General features: G+C 26.7%; 2 protein-coding genes across 3 annotated transcripts; one reads left to right on the plus strand and one right to left on the minus strand.

Annotated features, from left to right (window-relative positions):
• Positions 1–6,315: 6,315 nt before the first annotated feature.
• Positions 6,316–15,673, minus strand: LOC107446594 (Transmembrane protein stas). The gene is made up of 7 exons (XM_016061278.3): positions 15,314–15,673; positions 13,664–13,787; positions 12,831–12,959; positions 11,730–11,823; positions 9,458–9,562; positions 8,078–8,216; positions 6,316–7,131 (listed from the first exon to the last, which is right to left on the minus strand). Exons 1-7 carry the CDS (start codon positions 15,363–15,365, stop codon positions 6,962–6,964), a joined length of 813 nt encoding a protein of 270 aa, XP_015916764.1. The 5' UTR covers positions 15,366–15,673; the 3' UTR covers positions 6,316–6,961.
• A 25-nt stretch (positions 15,674–15,698) lies between these two features.
• On the plus strand, positions 15,699–19,103 carry LOC107446593 (zinc finger protein ztf-16). Of its 2 annotated transcripts, none has more exons than XM_016061277.3 (2): positions 15,699–15,862; positions 16,947–19,103. In XM_016061277.3, the coding sequence occupies exon 2, from the start codon at positions 16,949–16,951 to the stop codon at positions 18,839–18,841; it is 1,893 nt and encodes a 630-aa protein (XP_015916763.1). In that variant the 5' UTR covers positions 15,699–15,862; positions 16,947–16,948; the 3' UTR covers positions 18,842–19,103. The 2 variants fall into 2 exon arrangements, with proteins under 2 accessions (XP_015916763.1, XP_042909919.1); XM_043053985.2 differs by lacking the exon at positions 15,699–15,862 and adding an exon at positions 16,063–16,253.
• Positions 19,104–20,704: the final 1,601 nt, after the last annotated feature.

Consider the following 20,704-nt stretch of genomic DNA (forward strand, 5'->3'; position numbering starts at 1 on the left):
CATGTATATTGTTATGTTACTACCCACTACAGTCAAACTTTCCTTTTTGGAGTGCATTTAAATCGTCAAAACTAAACGCTGAATCCATCAAGATTGATAAAACCAGAAATTGCAATTTTGCAAACTTTATTAAAGAAAGTCATTGTTCAATTTTATGTTAGCAATGAGATATTAAGTTTTTTTGATAAATAATAACTGCATCAGAAAAAAAAAAGTAAAAATAATGTTGAATTTGAAATCTAATCTAAAAGTGTATTATTGTCAGAAAAACGTATGCATATCTGATTTGATTCGATAGATAAAAACAAATTTTATTTGGTAAGGAGCCAATCACAGCAACTTGCAGCTCCTTTTAAATAAAAATGGAACCAAAATAGAATTTTATAAAGTGTTTATTAATAAAAAATAACACACATTTTAAACAAATATTCAAGTTTTATAAATTATTAATATGCCTGAGCTTAAACTTTTAAATCCGAAAACATTAAGCTTGAAAAAATATGCTTTGTTCATCACCCAAACTTTTACACCAATTTAATATTTAAAAGCAATAACCTATAATTTGCTGATAACACTCCTGTTTACATAATTATAGGAAATACTTGGGCAAAATAATAATGAGGCAAACCATGATTACCTTGTAAGCAATAAGATATTTCTGCACATTCTGTTCTCATCTATTTTCTATTCGTGAAACTTATGAAATGCCTCATCTATTTTCGATTCTTGAAACTTATGAAGCATTTATATATACTACATATATATATATAATGATCTTGTACTGTGCCCTTTATGCGTATAATTAATAAGACAGTCATACTACAAATTATATGATCAAGCATTGACAATCATTTCAGTTTTAAGCTTCTATCATTAACTTCTCAATTAGTTATCAAAAAATAATTTTTAAACAAAAGGAAACAAAATCAATAATAAGTAATTTATTGGAATATTTTATATCAATGAGTAACATATTACTTTTAAGACAGATTCTTTTTCTACTCATAAATAAATTTCTTTAATGAATACGAAAAGGAACTAAAATAATTACTAAGGAAATATAAAATTCAAACTGTTGGTCCCATATTATTTATAAATTCATGAATAACATTAAGAAATTTTTTTTAGTTATGCAATATACTAGCAGGAGTTTTGAGAAATTATACAATTACTAGTTGCTAACTGTTACTATATAACTACTACATTTCAAATTAAGGATGTTACTCAAATTCAAGGAAAGGTAAAAAATAAAAAAATAAATAAAAACTTGATTTTAGTGCCTTTAACACAAAGCAAAATTTTAATTTTAAACCATATGCCTTATATTCACTGAGCTTTAAAATCTACTAATATTTAAAAATATTACAAATTATTGCAAGAGACTGTTAGAAAAATTATTAAAACTAAAAAATGATTTCCAATGTTTGCATATTTTTATCAACCCAAATCATGCAATTGGAGCAACTTAATATAAATCACAAAGCTTTTCATTTTCTCAAAAAAAAAAAAAAAAAAAAAAAAAAAGCTTTTCTTCATAATTACATTTTGAGCATAGTTCACAGACTAAAGATGGACAAAACTTTACCCAATAGTTATAAATAAATAACTGTTTTATCAGTTATTTATTTATATTATGTTACAAATAACTGCTTTTATCAGTTTTAAAAATAGCATATTATGTGCTAAAAAGTTACCTCATCTCACGAAAGATTCCTAGAACAGTCTCAAATCTGTTTTTCAAAGGCTACATCTTTGAAATACTCTTTTGTGAATAATATGCTATTTTCATAATTGCTTCGAGTTTGCAACAATTACTCATAACTGTTGGGTTAAGTTTAGGCTATTTATAACCAGCGAGTTTATCCTAACTTATTTTGAAAATGGCGCAAAAAGTCACTATGGAGAAAAGCCACATTTTTATGATAAAGAAAAGCGTTTGTGGTCTATTTTTTAACATTTTAAAACTTACACTAATGCTGCATTATCTGGTATTATAAAATTTTGCAAAAACAGAATTTTCTTCTAGGTAGTAAAATTTTGCCAAATCGGGGATTTTTAAATAAGTTTAATAACTATTAAAATATTTAAGTTATTTGTTCTAAAGCCTGGTAATTTTTGACGTCAAGATGGTATATATAGTTTAAAATTATAGCTTAGTTTTAAGAGTAAAGCACTTAAATTGTGGCTTTATTTATTTTCCTCGATGAACAAGCTTTGAAAAACCATGTTAATTATGAAAAATCTACAATAGACAACTAGTCAACTTTTCATTTTGTGACACAGGGAAGCTCACTGTTAATAGACTTACAGCCAAAAGGTAAATATATGCCTCAATTTTGTCAAAAATCTAGACTATACTGGCTTTGAAGTATGTTTGTTCACGCAAGGTCCTATTATCGGCACTGAAACATTTAAACTCCTCTAACAGCTACAAATAACAACAAAACTTGAAATAAATATGCACAGAGAAAACAAAAAAAGATATGAGATTTTGCCCATAGTGGTCTATTAGCAGTGCTATAAAACTACGTAATTTTCAAACGAAATAGACTCAACAGTACTTCTTAATTATTTCTTTTGTTACAAACTGAATCAAGCTCAAAATTGGACCAGTGTATTTTGTTTAACATTGACATTAAAGTTTTACTAGACACAAAGCACAATAAATTATTAAAAACATTTAAAAAAATAAGAAAAAAAATTGGTACTAATGTAGGAAATTTATTTTTAGAGTTGCACTTTCTATGTTCTTTTGAAAATGTGTCTTAAGAACTCTTGAGCTAAGTTTAAGGTAAGAGTTTTTAAATGAAGTTTTTAATATGATAGTATAAAAGACAAAACATTGATTTCTGATCCAAATAAAAGAAAAATTTATATCACAGGGACAACACTAAGAACATTTTATTTACTGAAAATTAAGTAATTTTTCCATACGTAGAAATTGTTTTAGTGATGTAATTTTAAAACAGGGCAAAATGTAAACATGTTTAATATATTTAAGATAGGACCATTAATTTTCGTTAAGGTGCAGTTTAGCACTGAGAAATAATGTTATACCTTTTTCACTCTATCCTAGAATGATCAATTTTTTTTTTTTTTAATACAGCATAAATAATTTATCATCGATAAAAATTTATCTATAATAATTAAAACAAAATTTAATATTCCATCAAAATTAAAATTTTTGGAGCAAGACTAATGCAAATTTGAAAAAAATTTGGATGGAGAAATTTTCCAAGTTAGAAGCTACAAAGGAAATTATTTTCTTAACATAAAGCAAAGGAAAAATAAATTTCTGTCCCTAAATTATAAAAAATAAATAAATTAATGTTACATTACAAATCTATTCACAATTTATCATTTTAAGATGAATTTCTTTCATTCACTTTATGATACATACACAATTTTCAAATGAAAACAAACAAGAGACTAGAATAGCAGATCAAAGGCTGCCTAGGACAAAGTCCATCTTCTCAAGGAATGCATTGTCCCATTTTGGGAGAAAGTCCGATGATTTCACAGAAGAAAAATTGTATAGTTTTAATTATAATTTTAATAAAAAAATTGATCCCAATTGTGCTGTCTCAGTTGAATCCTAGCACCAATCCTTTGATGATATGTGCTTGTTTTCAAAGTATGTACTTGGAAATAAACACATATCTTTTAGTACAAGCTTGTAGCGTTATGATATGAAATCTAGAATAATTAGAACTAACTAATTAAGAATTCAGTTATATATTCAATGCATTTATTTCAAACAATGAAATGCCTCAAACGTTTTTGTCTAATTTTAAAAGATTATGTTTTTATGCATGTTATAATCTTGAAATAAATTTTTCTTGATTGAAACATATCACATATCAGTAAAAATGCTAAAATATAAAACTCCTATACTATATGATAGTTTATGAACTTCATAAACTATCAATTACTAAATTTAATAATTTTTAAGATATAGTAAAATTAAAAATACTTAATTAGTACTTCATTTAGGAATACTTCATTACTTAAATAAAAAATAATTTTCTCGATTAACAGAGATAAAAAATTTACTAAATCCAAATCGATGTAGCATTTGCCAACTGAACTATTGGAAAATACAAATTCCTTTCTTATTAAAGACTTGTTTTTCAATCAAAATGAGTTTTTAAAAATTATTAAAAAATGAATTTTGTAAACATTAGAAGAGAAAAAAAAACTTCAAAATTCTTAGACATTGTAATTTGAGAATCACACTAGAAATTACCTTAAGAAATATTATGTATAAGTAGCAATTACTATTTGCTATTATCTTAAGATTATTTGTTAGACATTGAATTTTTATAACTACTTTTAAAAATAAATTACCAACCTAACATAATTAATAAAGGTTAACAGTGATGTTTTAAATAATACAGGAAGTTTTTTTAGTACAGATATAGAGAAACATAAAATCGACATAGTTTTTTTAAAAAACTGATTTTTATTAAAAAAAATTTCAGAATAGTCTAAATTTAACGCAATTGCAAAAATTTAGCATCAAAAAGTTTTATAGATCTTATGTAAAACAAATTTAATATATCATTTACAAGCTACAGAAAGTTTAATAGATAGTTTAATAAATTAGTTTAGTTAGTTGCAATGTTTTTAATTAAAGTAAAATCTTGATTATCCGTGGAATTGCGTAGCCCACAAAGCACAGATGATCCGCAAAACACTTAAAAAAAGACATGCATCATCAATTTTTAAAATATAAGTGATAGATATCAATATTATTAGCAGTTTTCTTCACATTTTCTTATCCTACTTTTTCTTATTTCTGTATGAAAAAGTCTGCCAACTTTTTTTGTTTCTTGGTGTTGGAGTGCAGGAAGCTTAAAATAAAACAGCCACAAGCAGACAGCACAACTCTGGAGTTCATACACTGTTGAAAAAAGTGCACAAAACAATGTTCAAAACAATCATTGAATTAGTTCTTATAAAGAGTTACTGCACATACACAATTTTTAGAAACTCTTATCAGTAATAAAACTAACTTGCAATTTTGAAACCATTCATATGGCCCATAATTTATTAAAGGCCATGCTTCATTCTTTTTCATTTAAGGGTTCAAGTGTTGTGTGGGGACCACCCTCATTCGTTAGTTATCAATTTTATAACTGATTTGAGTTTCAAGAATGTGTTATATGTTCAGTAAATAAATGACTGAGTAAAATTCATTCCCATTCATTATATGAAGACAAGGCAGGAAAAACTGAATTTCTCTACTTGCTATCAATATCATTGCTTTAAATAATAACAATATGATCCAGGAAGAGAAACTGCTTTGATAGGTGCAGAATTTATTAATTGAAATTTGAACTTCATTCTGCATTTGTAGTTCAACAGCTGTAAGTGATAACTCATGTTTTCTTGCTCTTTAGGAATACCTCCCTATTTTCACCCTTTCAATACTCTTTTTAGTAGGTATTGCACTTGAAGCTGCAATGTTTATATGCAGACCCATTATTTGATTAACTGTGAACACCTGAGCGACGAATATGAATGTTTGCTAGTATGTTGTTCTCAAAACTCTTAAAATAGTTCCATCTCTATGAATTTATTTTAGATTCTAATCGTTGTTTATCATTACAAAATCATTGTTTATCATTGTTTATCATTACAAAAAAAAGAAAAAGAACAAAAGTAAAGCGCAGATAATCTACCAGCGGATAATCAAGAGTTTACTGTATGTAGTAAAAAGATTTCCATACATGTAGGCATAAATTTAAGATGGATTTATAATAATTTAAGTAATACTTATTACTACAAAAAGTTTACTAGATTTAATGCAATATAATCTAATAAATGTCAATTAATTTGTTAAAGACAATATAGGTTTTTTAATGCCATAAAATATTCTAAACTGTACAGTACTGTAAGAATAATTCATATTTTATAATTTTAGTAGAGATTCTAAGATTCTTAAATACTCCTATTTTAAATTCATAAAAAAAACTTAAAATCAACTAACAAGTTAAATAGATTTTTAAATTAGCATTGTGAAAATGTAAGAATTAATTTATCTTGCTTTTAATATAATAATTTTTTAAAATTATAATTTATTAAAAATTTATTACAGAAAGACTTTATATGGACATTTCAAATTGATAGCTGATATAACTAAATAATAAACAGTAAAACTGAAGCTCAAATAACAAAATCAAGGAATAACATCTAATTGTAATTGTCACCCAAAGAGACAAAGTGATGCTAATCAGTTTTCATTTGATCTTCAATTCTAAGATTTGATCTTTAATTTACTAAGATTTGTAAAGTGAATCAATAGAACTCAACAAGAGTAGTACTTATTTTTATTTATAAAAAAAACATTTTATTAAATGTATGATTTTAAAAATTGGACAATCTATATGAGTTGCCTATTAAATAGCTAAACACCTAAGTGAATCATATAAATTTGAAAATTGATTTGTTTAGATGTAAAACAAATGCTACTGTTAATTATTAATAACAGCTTAATCAAGAATAGTCAGATTAAGTATCTATACTAGTAGATTAAATATGAAACAAAGACAATTGTTAACTACTTTCCATCTTACATAAATTGTTTAAATTAAGAGTAATTAAAAAATCACAGTAGTGTTGAGTTGGTTGTTACAAATTTTTTTTTTCCAATTAAAATAAATGTTTTTAAAAACTAAAAATGCCAAAATAACAAAAAACAATTTTAAATGAGACTTAATGTATATAACAACTAACAGTTATGAAAATCACAAATAAACAAACTGTAAAAAAACTAAAATAATAAATAGTTTTCACGAATTCAATTAAAAACAAGTGAATGTTTTCTTCTAAGTCATAAAATTGATCCCTCAGATTGCTGGTGCATTTTAATGGTGAAAAGAAATGCACAATTAACTAAAGCTTGCTTCTCAGATATCTCTTGCATTCACAAGTGAAATGTTTGTGTGATATTCTAATATTAGTCCAATTTTTCACTTAGTTTCTTCTTGAACAAAATTGGAAGAAGAGATAGCAATGCCAACAATGTCAGCATAAAAATCGATGTCCCTGATATAGCATCTTTGGATGAAGTCAATTGATGAAGTGTTGTACCAGCTTGAATCATCACAAAAGAGGGTGGTGCAACACCTGGAAATATAATAAATTTTTACAAAAAGAAAAGATTGACATTTAGTTTTCTTTGAATACAAATGCTTAAAAGAATAATATGTCTATAAAATGTTACATGCTTTTGAGCAGATCCAAAATAAAATAATATTTTAAAAAAATAAAAAAATACTGGCTGGTTTAAAAATTACATCTCTTTAAAGTAATCCCTTAAAATATCAGTTCACCAAAAATTCTAACCGTTAACTGAGTTTTGAAGCTTTTCAATTATAATTAAAGATATAGATTTTAACACACACATTAGCAACCAAAAACATGCCTCCAATTCATTAATTAAAATATAATAAAAATAAAATTATGTGCATCGGATTTGCTATATTTAGCCAAAAACAAAAGCCTGCCTAACATTCAAAAGTTATTTCAACTGTAAATTAGAAAAAAGAAGATAAAAATCTTCCAAACACAGTTCACTTCCAAAAAATAATAGCTCAAAGTTTGCACTCATTCAGATCTAACAGAAACAGTTATGCTTTATTGAAATTTCTATAATTCACAAAATCAATTATTGATAAATTTTTGAATAGCGATGAAAAAAAATTATTATCAAATTACTATTTTTATATTTTAGTAAAAACATGATTCCGATAATCTAATAAATATTTTTAGTATAAGCATTAGACTGTGTTTAATTATTACAAAATGCCAAAATATATTCTTGCTTATAACTAGAGTGCTAGAAAAAAATATATATATAAAAGGGCCACCAGTGTCCTACATACATCAAAAGGTTAATGAACACTGATGAACTTTTATAATCCAAAAATTCAATTATCCTATGAACATTTCAGTTTAAGATACTTTAGATGATCAGGGTTTTGACGTAATAATAAGCATAGAAAAAGTATTAAGAAGTAACGAGAAAAAAATAAAGTACAGAAATGAAATAAAAAAGTATGGAAGTGCTTACCAATAAATGTGCCCAGTATGAATGGTTTAGCAGGAACACCAATAACTGGAGAGGTGATATTTATGAACCAATTAGGTAAAAATGGTGTGATACGTAGAAATATTATGTAATTCAATAAATTAGAATGATGCTTGTTGACCTGCAAAATAAAATGCATTTTTTTTAAAGCTTATTAAAATCATCAATTTAAATTTGTCTGCTACCATAACTCAAGCAGACAAAGACTGTTATTGTAAAATTTAGGTCTAATCTTATATTTATATAAGAGAATTTGCATCATACAGTAGATAAAATTTATACACAAAAATATTTTTGCTGTTAAAAATTTATGCTTAGTTGAAATTATATACAATAATACTTTCAAAAAAGGTAATGAATCTCTCCACAACCTATTACCACCCAAAAGTTTAGGAAAATTATTAAGAATTTTTTCCCCTAATTTTTTCGTCTTTTTTGTTTATTTTTTATAATTCTAATTAAGATAATTTACTCAAAATATTGAAAATCATAAATATTTTTGGCTTATAAATTTGAAGTTTGGCTGACAGATATTATTTAGAAACAGAAAGAGAAAGAATTAGAAATTATAATTCTGTTTCTGTTGCCAGCTACTTTTAATCCTTAAAAAGAAAGAAAGAATTCCCAGATTGCAAATGCTGTGATAATCTGCAGGGCTTTGGGTATCAGGCAAATATGATCAGTCCTGATTAAAGGAGTGGCATTGCTTACAGCCAATTGTATTCAAATGAGCAGGATATTTGATTACTATAAGGCATTAATCAATCTTAAAATGACATGTTTTTCCAGTGATTTCTTTTGAAATGGCATACAATAAATAGTCCAACATAAGGAAACAAAATTGTTTTAATGATAAATAAACAAATAAAAGTAAAATTGTTAATGTTTGTGCGAAAACTATATATGACAATTAAACTTCTATAAAAATAAATCAATGCTAATGAAAATAAAAATTTATTTACTATATTATTTATTTCCTTACAAAAAAATATATAATACAAAAAAAAATTATTACGCATATTTAACTTAACATTTCTCTACTTCTTGTATCCTACATTCTAAACTATGTGTGAGGGAAGTATGTCATCAAAAATTTGTAGACTCCGTTCCAATTATTCTGAAACATCTTGTTCATTATACTAATTAATTCTCCTGACACCTGTTTAAATTATGGAATGGATAGGTAGATTCCATTGAGGTGACTAAATATGACATATTCTGAGATTAATTGAAAAACAAAAAAAATTCAGCTAGTATACCAGCTCAGTAAATTTCAGCTACCTGTAAATAGTATTAAGTTTTGTATAGAAATTTTGACAAATTAAGATTTAATAAATTCATTACAATAACTGATCTACTTACTTGTCTTGACCATTGTGCAGCTCGTTCAGGAAAAAATCTTTTAACTATTTTTCTCCCCAGTTGTGAAGAAAGAAGGTAACAGAAAGATGCTCCAAGAGCAGAACACTACAAGAATTATAAACTTCTTACTCATACAAAGAGAATAAAAAGTACATAAAAAAAGGAAAAAACTTAAATCACATGTCAAATAAAATTTGTAAAACATAATTTTAATTTAGTAATTAATAAAATTTAAATTTTATGTTTATTACCACTGCATCCAATAATTGCAAAATTCAATAATATTAAAAAATAAGTTTCATGAGCTAAACTCAAATTTGAAATTCCATTAAAACAATAAAATTTTGAGATGCAACATTGAAAAGGATTAAATAGAAGGATTTTTTAAAATTAAATTTATTTTGCTTTCGAATCAACAAAAATGTGATTGTTTCTTTATAATATCATAAAAAAATATTAAAGATGAACTAGATTAACTGTGCACAAGATACACAAATGGGCTATTAGTGACTGTCTGGGATTAATATTTAGTGGTGGTCCAAAGACAAAACTAGCACACTTGTGCACTACACAAATACAATTTAAATCAAAGGGCAAATGTCTAGAGTAATTCGCAGGTCTTTACATTATGCAAGAACTTTTTCAGCTCTGTAACGCTAGGGACATAGCAATAAAGTGGATTCCAAAACAGGATTAGAGAGTGTAGATTGATCAGACAGTCAGGCATCGGGCAATTAAACCTCTCACTTAAGCCTCTGAAGGCAAAGAGCAAACCTATCACCCTTACTGGGTGCCTTACAATGAAAGGATAAAAGTAAACAGATGTTTCTCTTAAAAAAGTCTACAGCTACAAGGTGCTTATAGATAGTGCTAAGGTATCACAGAGGAAAGAATTAAGTATTTCTTTCAAAGTTGCTGATAAAGATAAATAAAAAAAACATCCATTCTAATTAAGCAAAAAATAAAAGGTGTTTTGCACTCATTATGTGATAACATCAAAGGAAATAATAGTTTAAATAATTTATATGAAACTTCACAATCAAATAACTTAATTTGAATTGTTATATGGACATTAAAATAACATTGTATTTGTGTAATAAAAAACGGGACTTCATGGAAGGAAGGTCGCTGTAATTAGCAGTCATAGCAAAAAGTCTAGACAATAAAATCCAATATTTTTGTTACTTCTAAACCAAACCTTATTAAAAATAAGTAGTAGTCTATTTTCCTTAAAGTTGCGTAAAATATATCAAATAGCAAATAATAATGAGCAATTATATATGTTTTTATTAGAACAAGATTTGTTTATGGCCACTGAAATAGGGTGTATATTATTAATAAAATATTTGTTATTTGTGAATAGCTGATATTAAATTAATAAATCAGATACATGTATTTCATAAAAAATTAAATTTCATTATTCAAAAAATAAAGGGAAAACTTTAATCTGAATTAGTGAATGGATTAATATTGTATTTCATAAATATACAATGATATGGATATAAATGAGTTAAAAAAAAATTCATAATCACAAGAATCTTTTTATACTCAAAATTTTCCTTTTTGGTACTAGTGTTCAAAAGGATTTTATGAAGTTCAAAGCGTTGGAGAAATTATTTTGACCAATAAAGAGTTGTGTCATATGCAGCTCATATAAATCTGAAAACTTTAAGTTTTCCAGGTAGCCATATTTTTATACCTTAAGGTAAAGTGAAATCCATTCCCGCAATAGCTCATTGTGGGCCAGGAGACTCATGGAGTTAAAGGTTCCACTATTTTGTTACCAACGGCTTAATTGTGGTAATATGGTCAGCACTGCGCACAGGCCGCTATTACTTTCCAGCAAAGCTGGTAAGCATTGATCTGAAACAGGGTGGACTTCAAGCCGCTACTGCGGATTGAACCGTTTTGCTCAATGACAGTTCAGTACCTTAACCACTGAGCCATTGCGGTTCATTTTTCAACCTTGTCCAATAAAATTTAGGAAATTAGTCATACAACTTCTATATTATTTAATGAGCTTATAAAATACAAGTTGGTTGAGTTTACTAAAATGCAGAGAAGGATTGAAAAAAAAAAATTGGAAATGGGTAGAATTGTTTCTGAAATCTCGACTGGGAGCAATTGAAAAACATAGTTTTTGGAAAAATGTGATCCAAGTTTGAGTATCCATTTTGTCATATATATTTTTTAATTAAAATAAAATTATAACCATAGCAACTTAGGCTAATTAAGATACAACATAATACTGATTATAATAAATCTCACTTACTGAACAAACTAATAGAATTGCTAATGGATAAGGATACAGAAAACCAGATAATATGCTTAAAAATATGGATCCAGGAATAGCAAAAGATTGTAAGCTACAAATGTAATTAAGGATTAAAAATATACACATATCATTTACATACATTAAAACCTATGAGTGATAGTCCCAAATTTTCAGCTGCGAGCATTCTTGCATTAAAATATTGCTATACCCATGTTATTCAGTGGGAAAATATCGCATAATCAGAGAAATTTCATAATTTTTTTTTTTTAAGGTTTCAACGGTTGGAGGATTGAACTAAACAGGATTTGCTTATTGTGACTGGAAAACATGATAATACATAGTTAAAAAGTATGCACGATGCTAATTAGTTGAAAATTTAAATCGCAATACATAAAAGCACTTAATATCTAATTGACAAAGGATAAAGCTGTAAAAAAATTTTTTTTGATTGTTTTAAAATCAAATTTAAAAAAAAAAAAATATACATATATATTTTTTGCGTGAAGTCAGTCTTAAATGGATCTAAGTGAAGTCAGTCTTAAATGGATCTAAGTGTTTATAGAAAGCTTTAGATTTGCACAATTAAATGGGGAGGTATGCCTAAATATTTTAAAGAATATAAGAAATCCATTAGATGATAATACAAACTAAAAATAAGGAGAAAAATAAAATTTATAGTTTCCAAAATCTTAGTTTTTTTTAAAAGATAAATTGAAANTTAAAAAAAAAAAAATATCTATATTTTTTTGCGTGAAGTCAGTCTTAAATGGATCTAAGTGTTCATAGAAAGCTTTAGATTTGCACAATTAAAAGGGGAGGAATGCCTAAATATTTTAAAGAATATAAGAAATCCATTAGATGATAATACAAACTAAAAATAAGGAGAAAAATAAAATTTATAGTTTCCAAAATCTTAGTTTTTTTTAAAAGATAAATTGAAAAATAAAAGCTAAACAGTAATAAACCGAAGAGAAAAAAAAAGGAAGATTTGGGACCAATATTTCAAGCTACCACTGAATCAACACTTTAGTTTTTTTTTGTTGTTATTTTCATTACATTTTATTTTAAAAGAGAAACAGTAAATTCATAAAAGGATACAAAATATAAGTTAAGAAAAATGCAAATAAAACAGTGAAGTAGTAACGTTCTTTATATCGAGCAAGCACTTTCCCTAAATTTTTTGCATCTTCAATATCCATGGGTAATTTAACATATTGTGCTTCCTCTCTAAAAATAAAGATAAAATATAATACAAAATAAAAAAGCATTAAAGAAAATAATTACATATTTAGCACAAGAGGAAACTTATTATATATGTTCTCTAGTTAAAATTTAATACATTATAAAGCTTGACATAAATGATACTCAGCCTTTAAGCCACTAACAGATCAATCAAAAATTAAGATCTTATTCGCCAATATTAAAAATAATTAACATCTTAATAGTATTTAAATTCTAAACATAGAGCATTTATTTTGTAGAATGTTACTTAAGATTTAAATATGATTAAAATTCTTTTAACAAATTTACTATATTAAAATAATGAAAACAAAAAATCTATTAAATTAAAATAGATTTTCATACTCAAACTTATATTAAAAAATATATAAGATAATTTAAAGTTACTTAAATTTATAATTTTTAGATATTTTTATACCTTTACATAGATATTCAAAACATTAAATTTTCTTAGATGCAATTTTTGGAGCATTTTAAAAATTGAATTGTAAATAAATTTTATAATTTATTTATTAAAAAAATATATAGATAAGTTCTTTAAACATTAACATTTGTTAAAAAAACAAATTAAGGCAAACGTTAAAGAGCACAAATTTTATCTTTTATTTTTTTATTAGCATTTGTTATTAGAATAATAAATTGATGCACAAGGTAATCATTCAAATTTGAAAAGATCAAAATTGTAAACTTACTCCTCTAATTCAGGAAATGATTTATACAAATAAACTAATGCTGATACTGATAGCAAAAATATCCCAACTAAAATTAAAATTGCAGTTCGTGTACTCTGAACTGGTATATTCTCTTTACTAACATCTAAATTAAAAGAAAACAAGAAATATAAATCATCAAATAATCATAAATTTGTAAATACATTCATACATTTTAAACCCTGATTTAGACGTAAATAAAGCAAAATATCTAAATTATTGCAATGCTTAATATATTTTATCAATGTTTATACCCACACAAAGTTCTCTATGCTATATTTCTTAATTGTATAAGAGTAAACATAGCCCAGAATTATTAAATAGCTTAGTAAAGGAATTAGAGCAATGGAGATACAGTGTAAATCAACTGGAAAGGAGTAGGGTCTAAACAAATAACTTATGAACTAAAGAAAAATGTTATACCAATGGTTTGTGGTTAAAGAACATAATCAGTTATTTTTTGATTAGCCAGGTGCAAGCAAAGAGTCGCTACAAAATGCAGACCTCTGATAAATTTTTTTTATTTTAAAATTTTTTTTTAAGGCATAATAAAATGGATGTTCATAAAAAAAATAGTTGTAGTAAAATAAGAAAATATAATAGAATATATTATAATAAGAGTAATATACTATAATATATTGTAATAGAGAAAAAGTACCTATCATACATTAACTATTTTTTTTAAAAAAAAGATTATTTTCTGATTTCTTATTGTGAATTTCCTTATCGCCATCTCTTAATCTAACTACAGTCGTCAAATGGATTTTAAACTTTCAATTTTTTTAAAACAAATATGTAGATGCTTGCCCAAGGGTGGTTACAAGTTATACCCTTTGAGTTGGTTTACTTCTGTGAATTCTTTTAACTTTTGTAGAAGCCACTGCCTAGAAGTTGCCAATTGTTCTACAGCAGATCATGATATGGAAATCTTACTGCATAGTTACTTTCCCCAAAGCAAACTGTTTCCCTTTGGAGTATTTTTGGACTAAATATTCTTGTCTTTCTCCCAGAATATTATATTGGTCTTCATAATTTGTTTATTTCATAAAAAGGACTTTATATAATCGAATAAAAGTGAAATGGTCATATTTTTATATCTCCTCTCAAAATATGACAGGAAATCAGTGAAGCCGTAGTATTTAACATAGCAGAACATTAAAATTAATTTGAGTAGAAATAATTCAATAAACAGTTACCAAAGATAAATATCATCAAGTTTTTACTATTATTATTTAGAGGTTTATAATTCTACATTTACCAGAAAAGTGAAAAAAAATAAATAAATAAACTTTTCAGTAAGCCGGTCGCAAGTGGAAAGTCACCAAATATGTAAACATTTGTAAACTCTTTTATTCTTTTACTATTTTTTTAACGCTTAACGAAGTGAACGTTCACAAATTGTTTTTAAAATAAAATAAAGAAAAGAAAAAAAAATACTGGGGAAAATTACAAAAAAAACCCCACTTAATTACAAAGCTTACATAATAGAAAATACAAGATTAAAATTATAATAAACAGTGCAACATGAGAGGAAATTTTGTTGAACAGAGTATTATGCAAGATTTTAAAACGAAGAGATTGCAAGATTTCATTAACAAAATAAAATGAAATACTCAGCAAAGATTACAGTACCATTATCAGTTTTTTTGTAAAAGTTTACAGAGTTAGAGTTCAATTGAGTCATATTGCATTTATTTGTATTAAAAGCACAAGCAGAAATTGGAAATAAACAATCTGAAACACAAGACTTTTTTTTTCTTCGTCTGCAAATGTGCTGACCATGAAAGTGTTGAGAGGTTAATCTACTTCATTTGAAAAATAGATTTGATAGAATTGAATGTTCAAATTTTATTTGTTTCGGATAATTTTAAATGAAAATTCTAATTAAAATGATTAAATTTATATAAATTAATATTCAAAATTTTCGATATTTTTTTTTTTAAATATTTCAATAGGAATGCGTAAAAACAAGTTTCTGCTCATTACCCATTTATCGATTGCCATTTTTCATTAATTTGTTAGAATAATAGCGCCCCCTGGGGGAGTTGTCTTTTTCTGAAAATGGCTTCGTTCTTATTTGATAACTAATTACTTTTATTATTATTGAAGATTATTCTCTTAATTACAATGTAAAATTGTTGTAGGATATAATTGGGTCTTTTTGTTTACAAACAAAAGCGGGTTAGTATAAATGTCTTTTTGTTCTTTGCTTAAGATTAATTACAATTCAATATTATCTTATGAATGCATTTTTTAAAAAAAAGTTTTATCATTCAATCGATCTGAAAAATGTACTAATAGCATTATTTATTAAACTTTTTACAAATTTTTTTTTTACTGATTTATTGTTGACATAAATTCTATTACAACTTATTAATAGTGTTGTCATATGACGTAATATGTTTACGTTTTGATGCTACGAGTGAAGAGATGGATGTCAAAAGATATTACACATTAACATTTAATTGGTTGATTTATTGTACTTGAATGAGCTTTTTTTATAGATACTGAATGATAATATTTAAATTATGATACTTATTAAGTGTACTGTAGTTTAAAATACGTAATCAAGGTACATTTTTCTTATATCAAGTTACCCACGTCAAAGACCACAAAACTTAAAAAAATGTAGTTTATTAAACCATGTTAGTGAGCATGATATTGATGCATAGTAAACTAATGTTATAAAATTGTGTACATAGGAATTTTCTTTCATAAAAAGCTCATAATTTTTCATTTTTTAAATACCTATCACTGAATTTATTATTCAATGGTTCAATTATTACTTAATTTTTTAAAATTTATTATTAAAATTGTGTTTTAATGAGGGGATTAAATATATCCAGGAGAGAGCTCACATTGTCTTAACATTGTAATAAACTTATTCAAATTTCTAACTTCAAATTTAGACTAAATTTACTAAATATCTAATATGACAAACTAATATTATGTTAATGTATGTTAAAATACTGCAGTAGTCGAAGTGTCCTATAAAAAATTGTAACCAATTTAACTTATCAGAAAGAAATTTTAATTACATTAAAGTTAACAAAATGCTTAACTTTAATTTTAAAAAAAAACCTCAATCAGTTTTAAAAAAATTGTCAACAGAACCTGGTAGTTAAGTATCTTGTTTCATCCAATAGTACATGAAAAATGTTATAACCACAATTTTAAAATTGTTAATTTTGATGAGTGATGCTGGTCAATATTTTTATTTTATTATATGTCTTCTTTGTTCTAAAGTTATACCAAATTTTTTCAGGTATGGAGAAATCGTTACTTAATGAACCATCAACTATGAATGATAGTCCTTTGGATCAAATTGATAGTGATGGCAATGAGAGAATACAGTGTTCTTCTCCTGAAAGGCAGATAACTGAAAATACCAATAGTTCAACGATTGAATCACAAATTGAAGGCAAAAAACCAGATAATATGAACATTGAAGCTAATGAAGGACAACCTGTTAGAGAAGCTGTTGATGTGCAAGATTCAGTAGGCTTGATTCATCATACTCAAATTAACGGACCAATAATTCTGGAAAATAGTGAATCTGCATTTTTGTGCAAATATCCTGGTTGTAATTTTACAACTGTTAATGCTGAACTTTATCTTAAACATGAAGATAGTCATGTTGATATTGGAGCAGTCTCATGTGACGCTTGTGGCATGACTTTTAGAACGTACGCAAATATGCGTAGACATCACCTTTATGTTCACCAGGGTATTCGTACATTTGAGTGTCAATATTGCTCAAAGCGCTTTTTACGTAAGGAACAATTTGTAGAACATTTGGCTAAGCATACTAAGCCAAGACCTTATCATTGCACGTTTTGCGGAGAAACTTTTAATTTCCGTGGACATTTAAAAACACACCTTTCAACAGAACATGCCGGTATTGTTGTTGGCAAGACATGCCACTTGTGCAACTTTAAGGCATCATCTCCTAATGCAATTAAAGTTCATTATGCTACTTTTCATTTGAAACAAAATATGGATGTGCCAGGTATTGATATTGATAGAATGAGAGATTTATGTGGCAATTCTCACATTTTAAACAGTCATCATGAAAATGGTGCCATAGATTTAGCTACTGTGTCTCAAAATTTTTCATTTATGAACTCTCATTTTCCAATTTATTCTCTATCTGGAAATGAGAATAATATAGCAATGCCCGGACCTTCAGATTTAAGTTGTCGCACTAAAGTTATTAGACGAGCTACTTCTCCAGTTCCAAATATTCAAAACTTAACAGCTGCTGTCAATGAACCGGCTAAAGAAGATGACAATCGACATACTTGCGTCACATCTTTAGCTGGTTCAACTGTTATTAGTCCACCAACATGCCAAGATGGTGCTTGCCAGCGTATGGAAATGCGCATACGCCAGAGAATGTGTATTAAACCAGAACCACCAGAGCTTACAGTTGATGATAGCCAGAACAGCAGCGTTCAACCTACTAGCACAATGGACTTATCTACCAATGAAGTTGTTGAAACTACTTGTAACTCTCACGAAACACTGTGTAGAAGAAAGGTTCATAAACATTCATCATCTGATGATACAGGCTCTGAGAGTCATAACTCTCCCTCAAACAGACTATGTGTTGATTCGCAACAAGTTGGGAGGACCCCCCATACATGTTTTAGGTACCGGCCTTACGATGAAGGTAGCAGCCAACGTTGCCGAGAATTCTCCAGGCATACTTGTGTAGCTCATAGTCATCCTGAAAGAAGAGCTAGGTTTTCAGATAGTGACATTGAAAGAAGTGCTCATAACGAGCAATCAGATGGTGAAGAGCGTAAAATATTTTACAGTAGGGCTACATCCACAAATAATGCAATAGTTCCTGGTGACAGAATAGATGCTTCTAGAAGTAATCTAGCAACAACTTTCAATACTGAGGGATCCACGTTTACGACTGCCCCCAGTAGCATCTCAAATTACTTCGGTCGTAAAAATATTGTCATTCGTGATATTGAAAGTTGTACTCTTACTTGCACATTTTGCGGGATAATATTTCCAGATCAAACTTTGTATTTATTGCATAGAAGTCTTCATTCTGATAATAGTCCATGGAAGTGTAACTTGTGTGGAAAGATATGTAGTGATAAATACGATTTCAATTCTCATATAATCAGTAAGGGGCATTATTGAATTTGTGGCACACATCTATTCATTAGCTCAATATTTCATTTTTTGCTAATATTCTGAATATAAATATACTATTGCTTCTGATTTTAATGTTATTCATTAAATGTTAAGAATAAGTTTTTAAACTAGAAATTTTTCATATTAACGCACATTGAAAAGTACTTAATTTTGTAAGAATAGAAAATACTTATTGATGTGAAAATCAAGCAAAACTCTACCCAATAAAATAGGCTTTCTTCTAGCTGTTTATTCTAAATAAGAAAAATTTTACCATCATTTTGGAATGTCTCTTTTAACCCGTATAGTGATTTTTATTCTTTTAAAAATAAATGTGTTTTATTCTCATTGTATTTTAAAGAAATGTATCTTCATTCGTTTTGAAACTGCTCTATGTTTTTTTTTGTCTAAAGAAAGACATTATTTAATTAACTAATTAGATTTTTTGTTTATGAAATATTAGTGCCAGCTTTTCAAAAACAAGTTTAATGAAAGAAATTAAAATATTTTCTAACAGTACTTATAACATGATATGAAAGTATGTGTTCTTTGTCATTAAAGTTTTACTTTTCACCAAAAGAAAGCAGCAAAGTTCAGGCATTCTATAAAAACTTCTTTTTTTCTTCAGTTTTTTAAATAAAATAAAAAAATTTGTATCTTATTATTACCAGCTCTAATGGTACTCAATTTAGGTATGACTGAAATTTTGTTTATTTTTACGAAGTATATGTCTGCATGACGAAAATTTGCAATTTCAACCTTTAATCACAAATAGTGAAATGAGGAAAATTCATCCTTTTTAGGTTTTATCACTTGTATATTGTAAATAATTTACCGTCAAAAAATTTTGGTATTGAGTCAATGACGGTGCAAATAATGTCATAAGGTAATGTGTTACTTTTTCATTATTGATTGTTCTATTTCACTTATGAAAATGCATTATAATATTATTAGAATTAATTCTAGGTTGTATGGAATAAAAATTTTATAGTTAAATTTTTTTGATTTAAGATTTTCTCTTTTTGTTCAAGAAATAAATTTTTTTCTTATTCTATGTTTTTTTTAATTTTCTTTTTTTTTTACTATTTAACTTCAAACAACTCTTTTTTCCCCACTAGTTCAATAGGTATGGTCGTTTTTTACACTTTAATTATGTACAATGCACAAATTAAACAAAACACTTCAATAACCTTTGATCTAAATATTGGATTTTCACATACAAAGATGCAATCTTAATGGTTCAATGACCTAACCTTTAATATGCTGTTATATGTCCAGACTAATAGATATATCCAGACTATTAAACAGTACATTAAAAGTTAGACCATTTGTTAAAATAGATACGATGTAGAAACTATTCGTGAGAATTTGGTATTTTTTTTTACAGTATTGATCCATTAATTAAGCTGGCATTTCAATGTCTTTCTATAAATGTGGAAAGATTTCTTTATTAGTGCCTGCACATAATTTTTTTGGCAAAATTTGACTAAAATAAGACGGTTACGGGTGAGAAACTTAAAGAAATATTACAGAATAGGGAAAATTTTAAGGGTTAAGCTCATAGCCACTCCCAGGCGAGCCACTACGCTTAATTGCAGAATCAGGCAGTGGCATTTCTTGGATTTAGAACAGGTATAGATTTGAAAATATCCACGACATCTCAATGTCACTGTAATTGAACATGATGAAGATTTAAAAAACTTGACTGTCGATGAACAGTGATGGTACTTAATTATGTATTATTAATACTTATTTTTACAAACTTAATTAAACGAAAGAAAAATGTGTGCTAGTTATTGAATGTTTTTTTTTTTTTAAGTAAGCAATTAAGAAGAGTAAGCAGCAATACTGAAATAAACATTCTAGAGT

This window comes from Parasteatoda tepidariorum, chromosome 6, assembly GCF_043381705.1.
Source record: "Parasteatoda tepidariorum isolate YZ-2023 chromosome 6, CAS_Ptep_4.0, whole genome shotgun sequence".
Classification (NCBI taxonomy): domain Eukaryota; kingdom Metazoa; phylum Arthropoda; class Arachnida; order Araneae; family Theridiidae; genus Parasteatoda; species Parasteatoda tepidariorum.

Excerpts from the sequence above, each read along its gene's own strand:
- LOC107446594 (XM_016061278.3), bottom strand. The coding sequence starts at position 15,365 with ATGACTCAATTGAACTCTAACTCTGTAAACTTTTACAAAAAAACTGAT. Across the intron at positions 13,788-15,313 it reads TTACAAAAAAACTGATAATG|ATGTTAGTAAAGAGAATATA; the intron begins GTACTGTAATCT and ends CTTTTAATTTAG. Across the intron at positions 7,132-8,077 it reads CATACTGGGCACATTTATTG|GTGTTGCACCACCCTCTTTT; the intron begins GTAAGCACTTCC and ends TTATATTTCCAG.
- LOC107446593 (XM_016061277.3), top strand. The coding sequence starts at position 16,949 with ATGGAGAAATCGTTACTTAATGAACCATCAACTATGAATGATAGTCCT.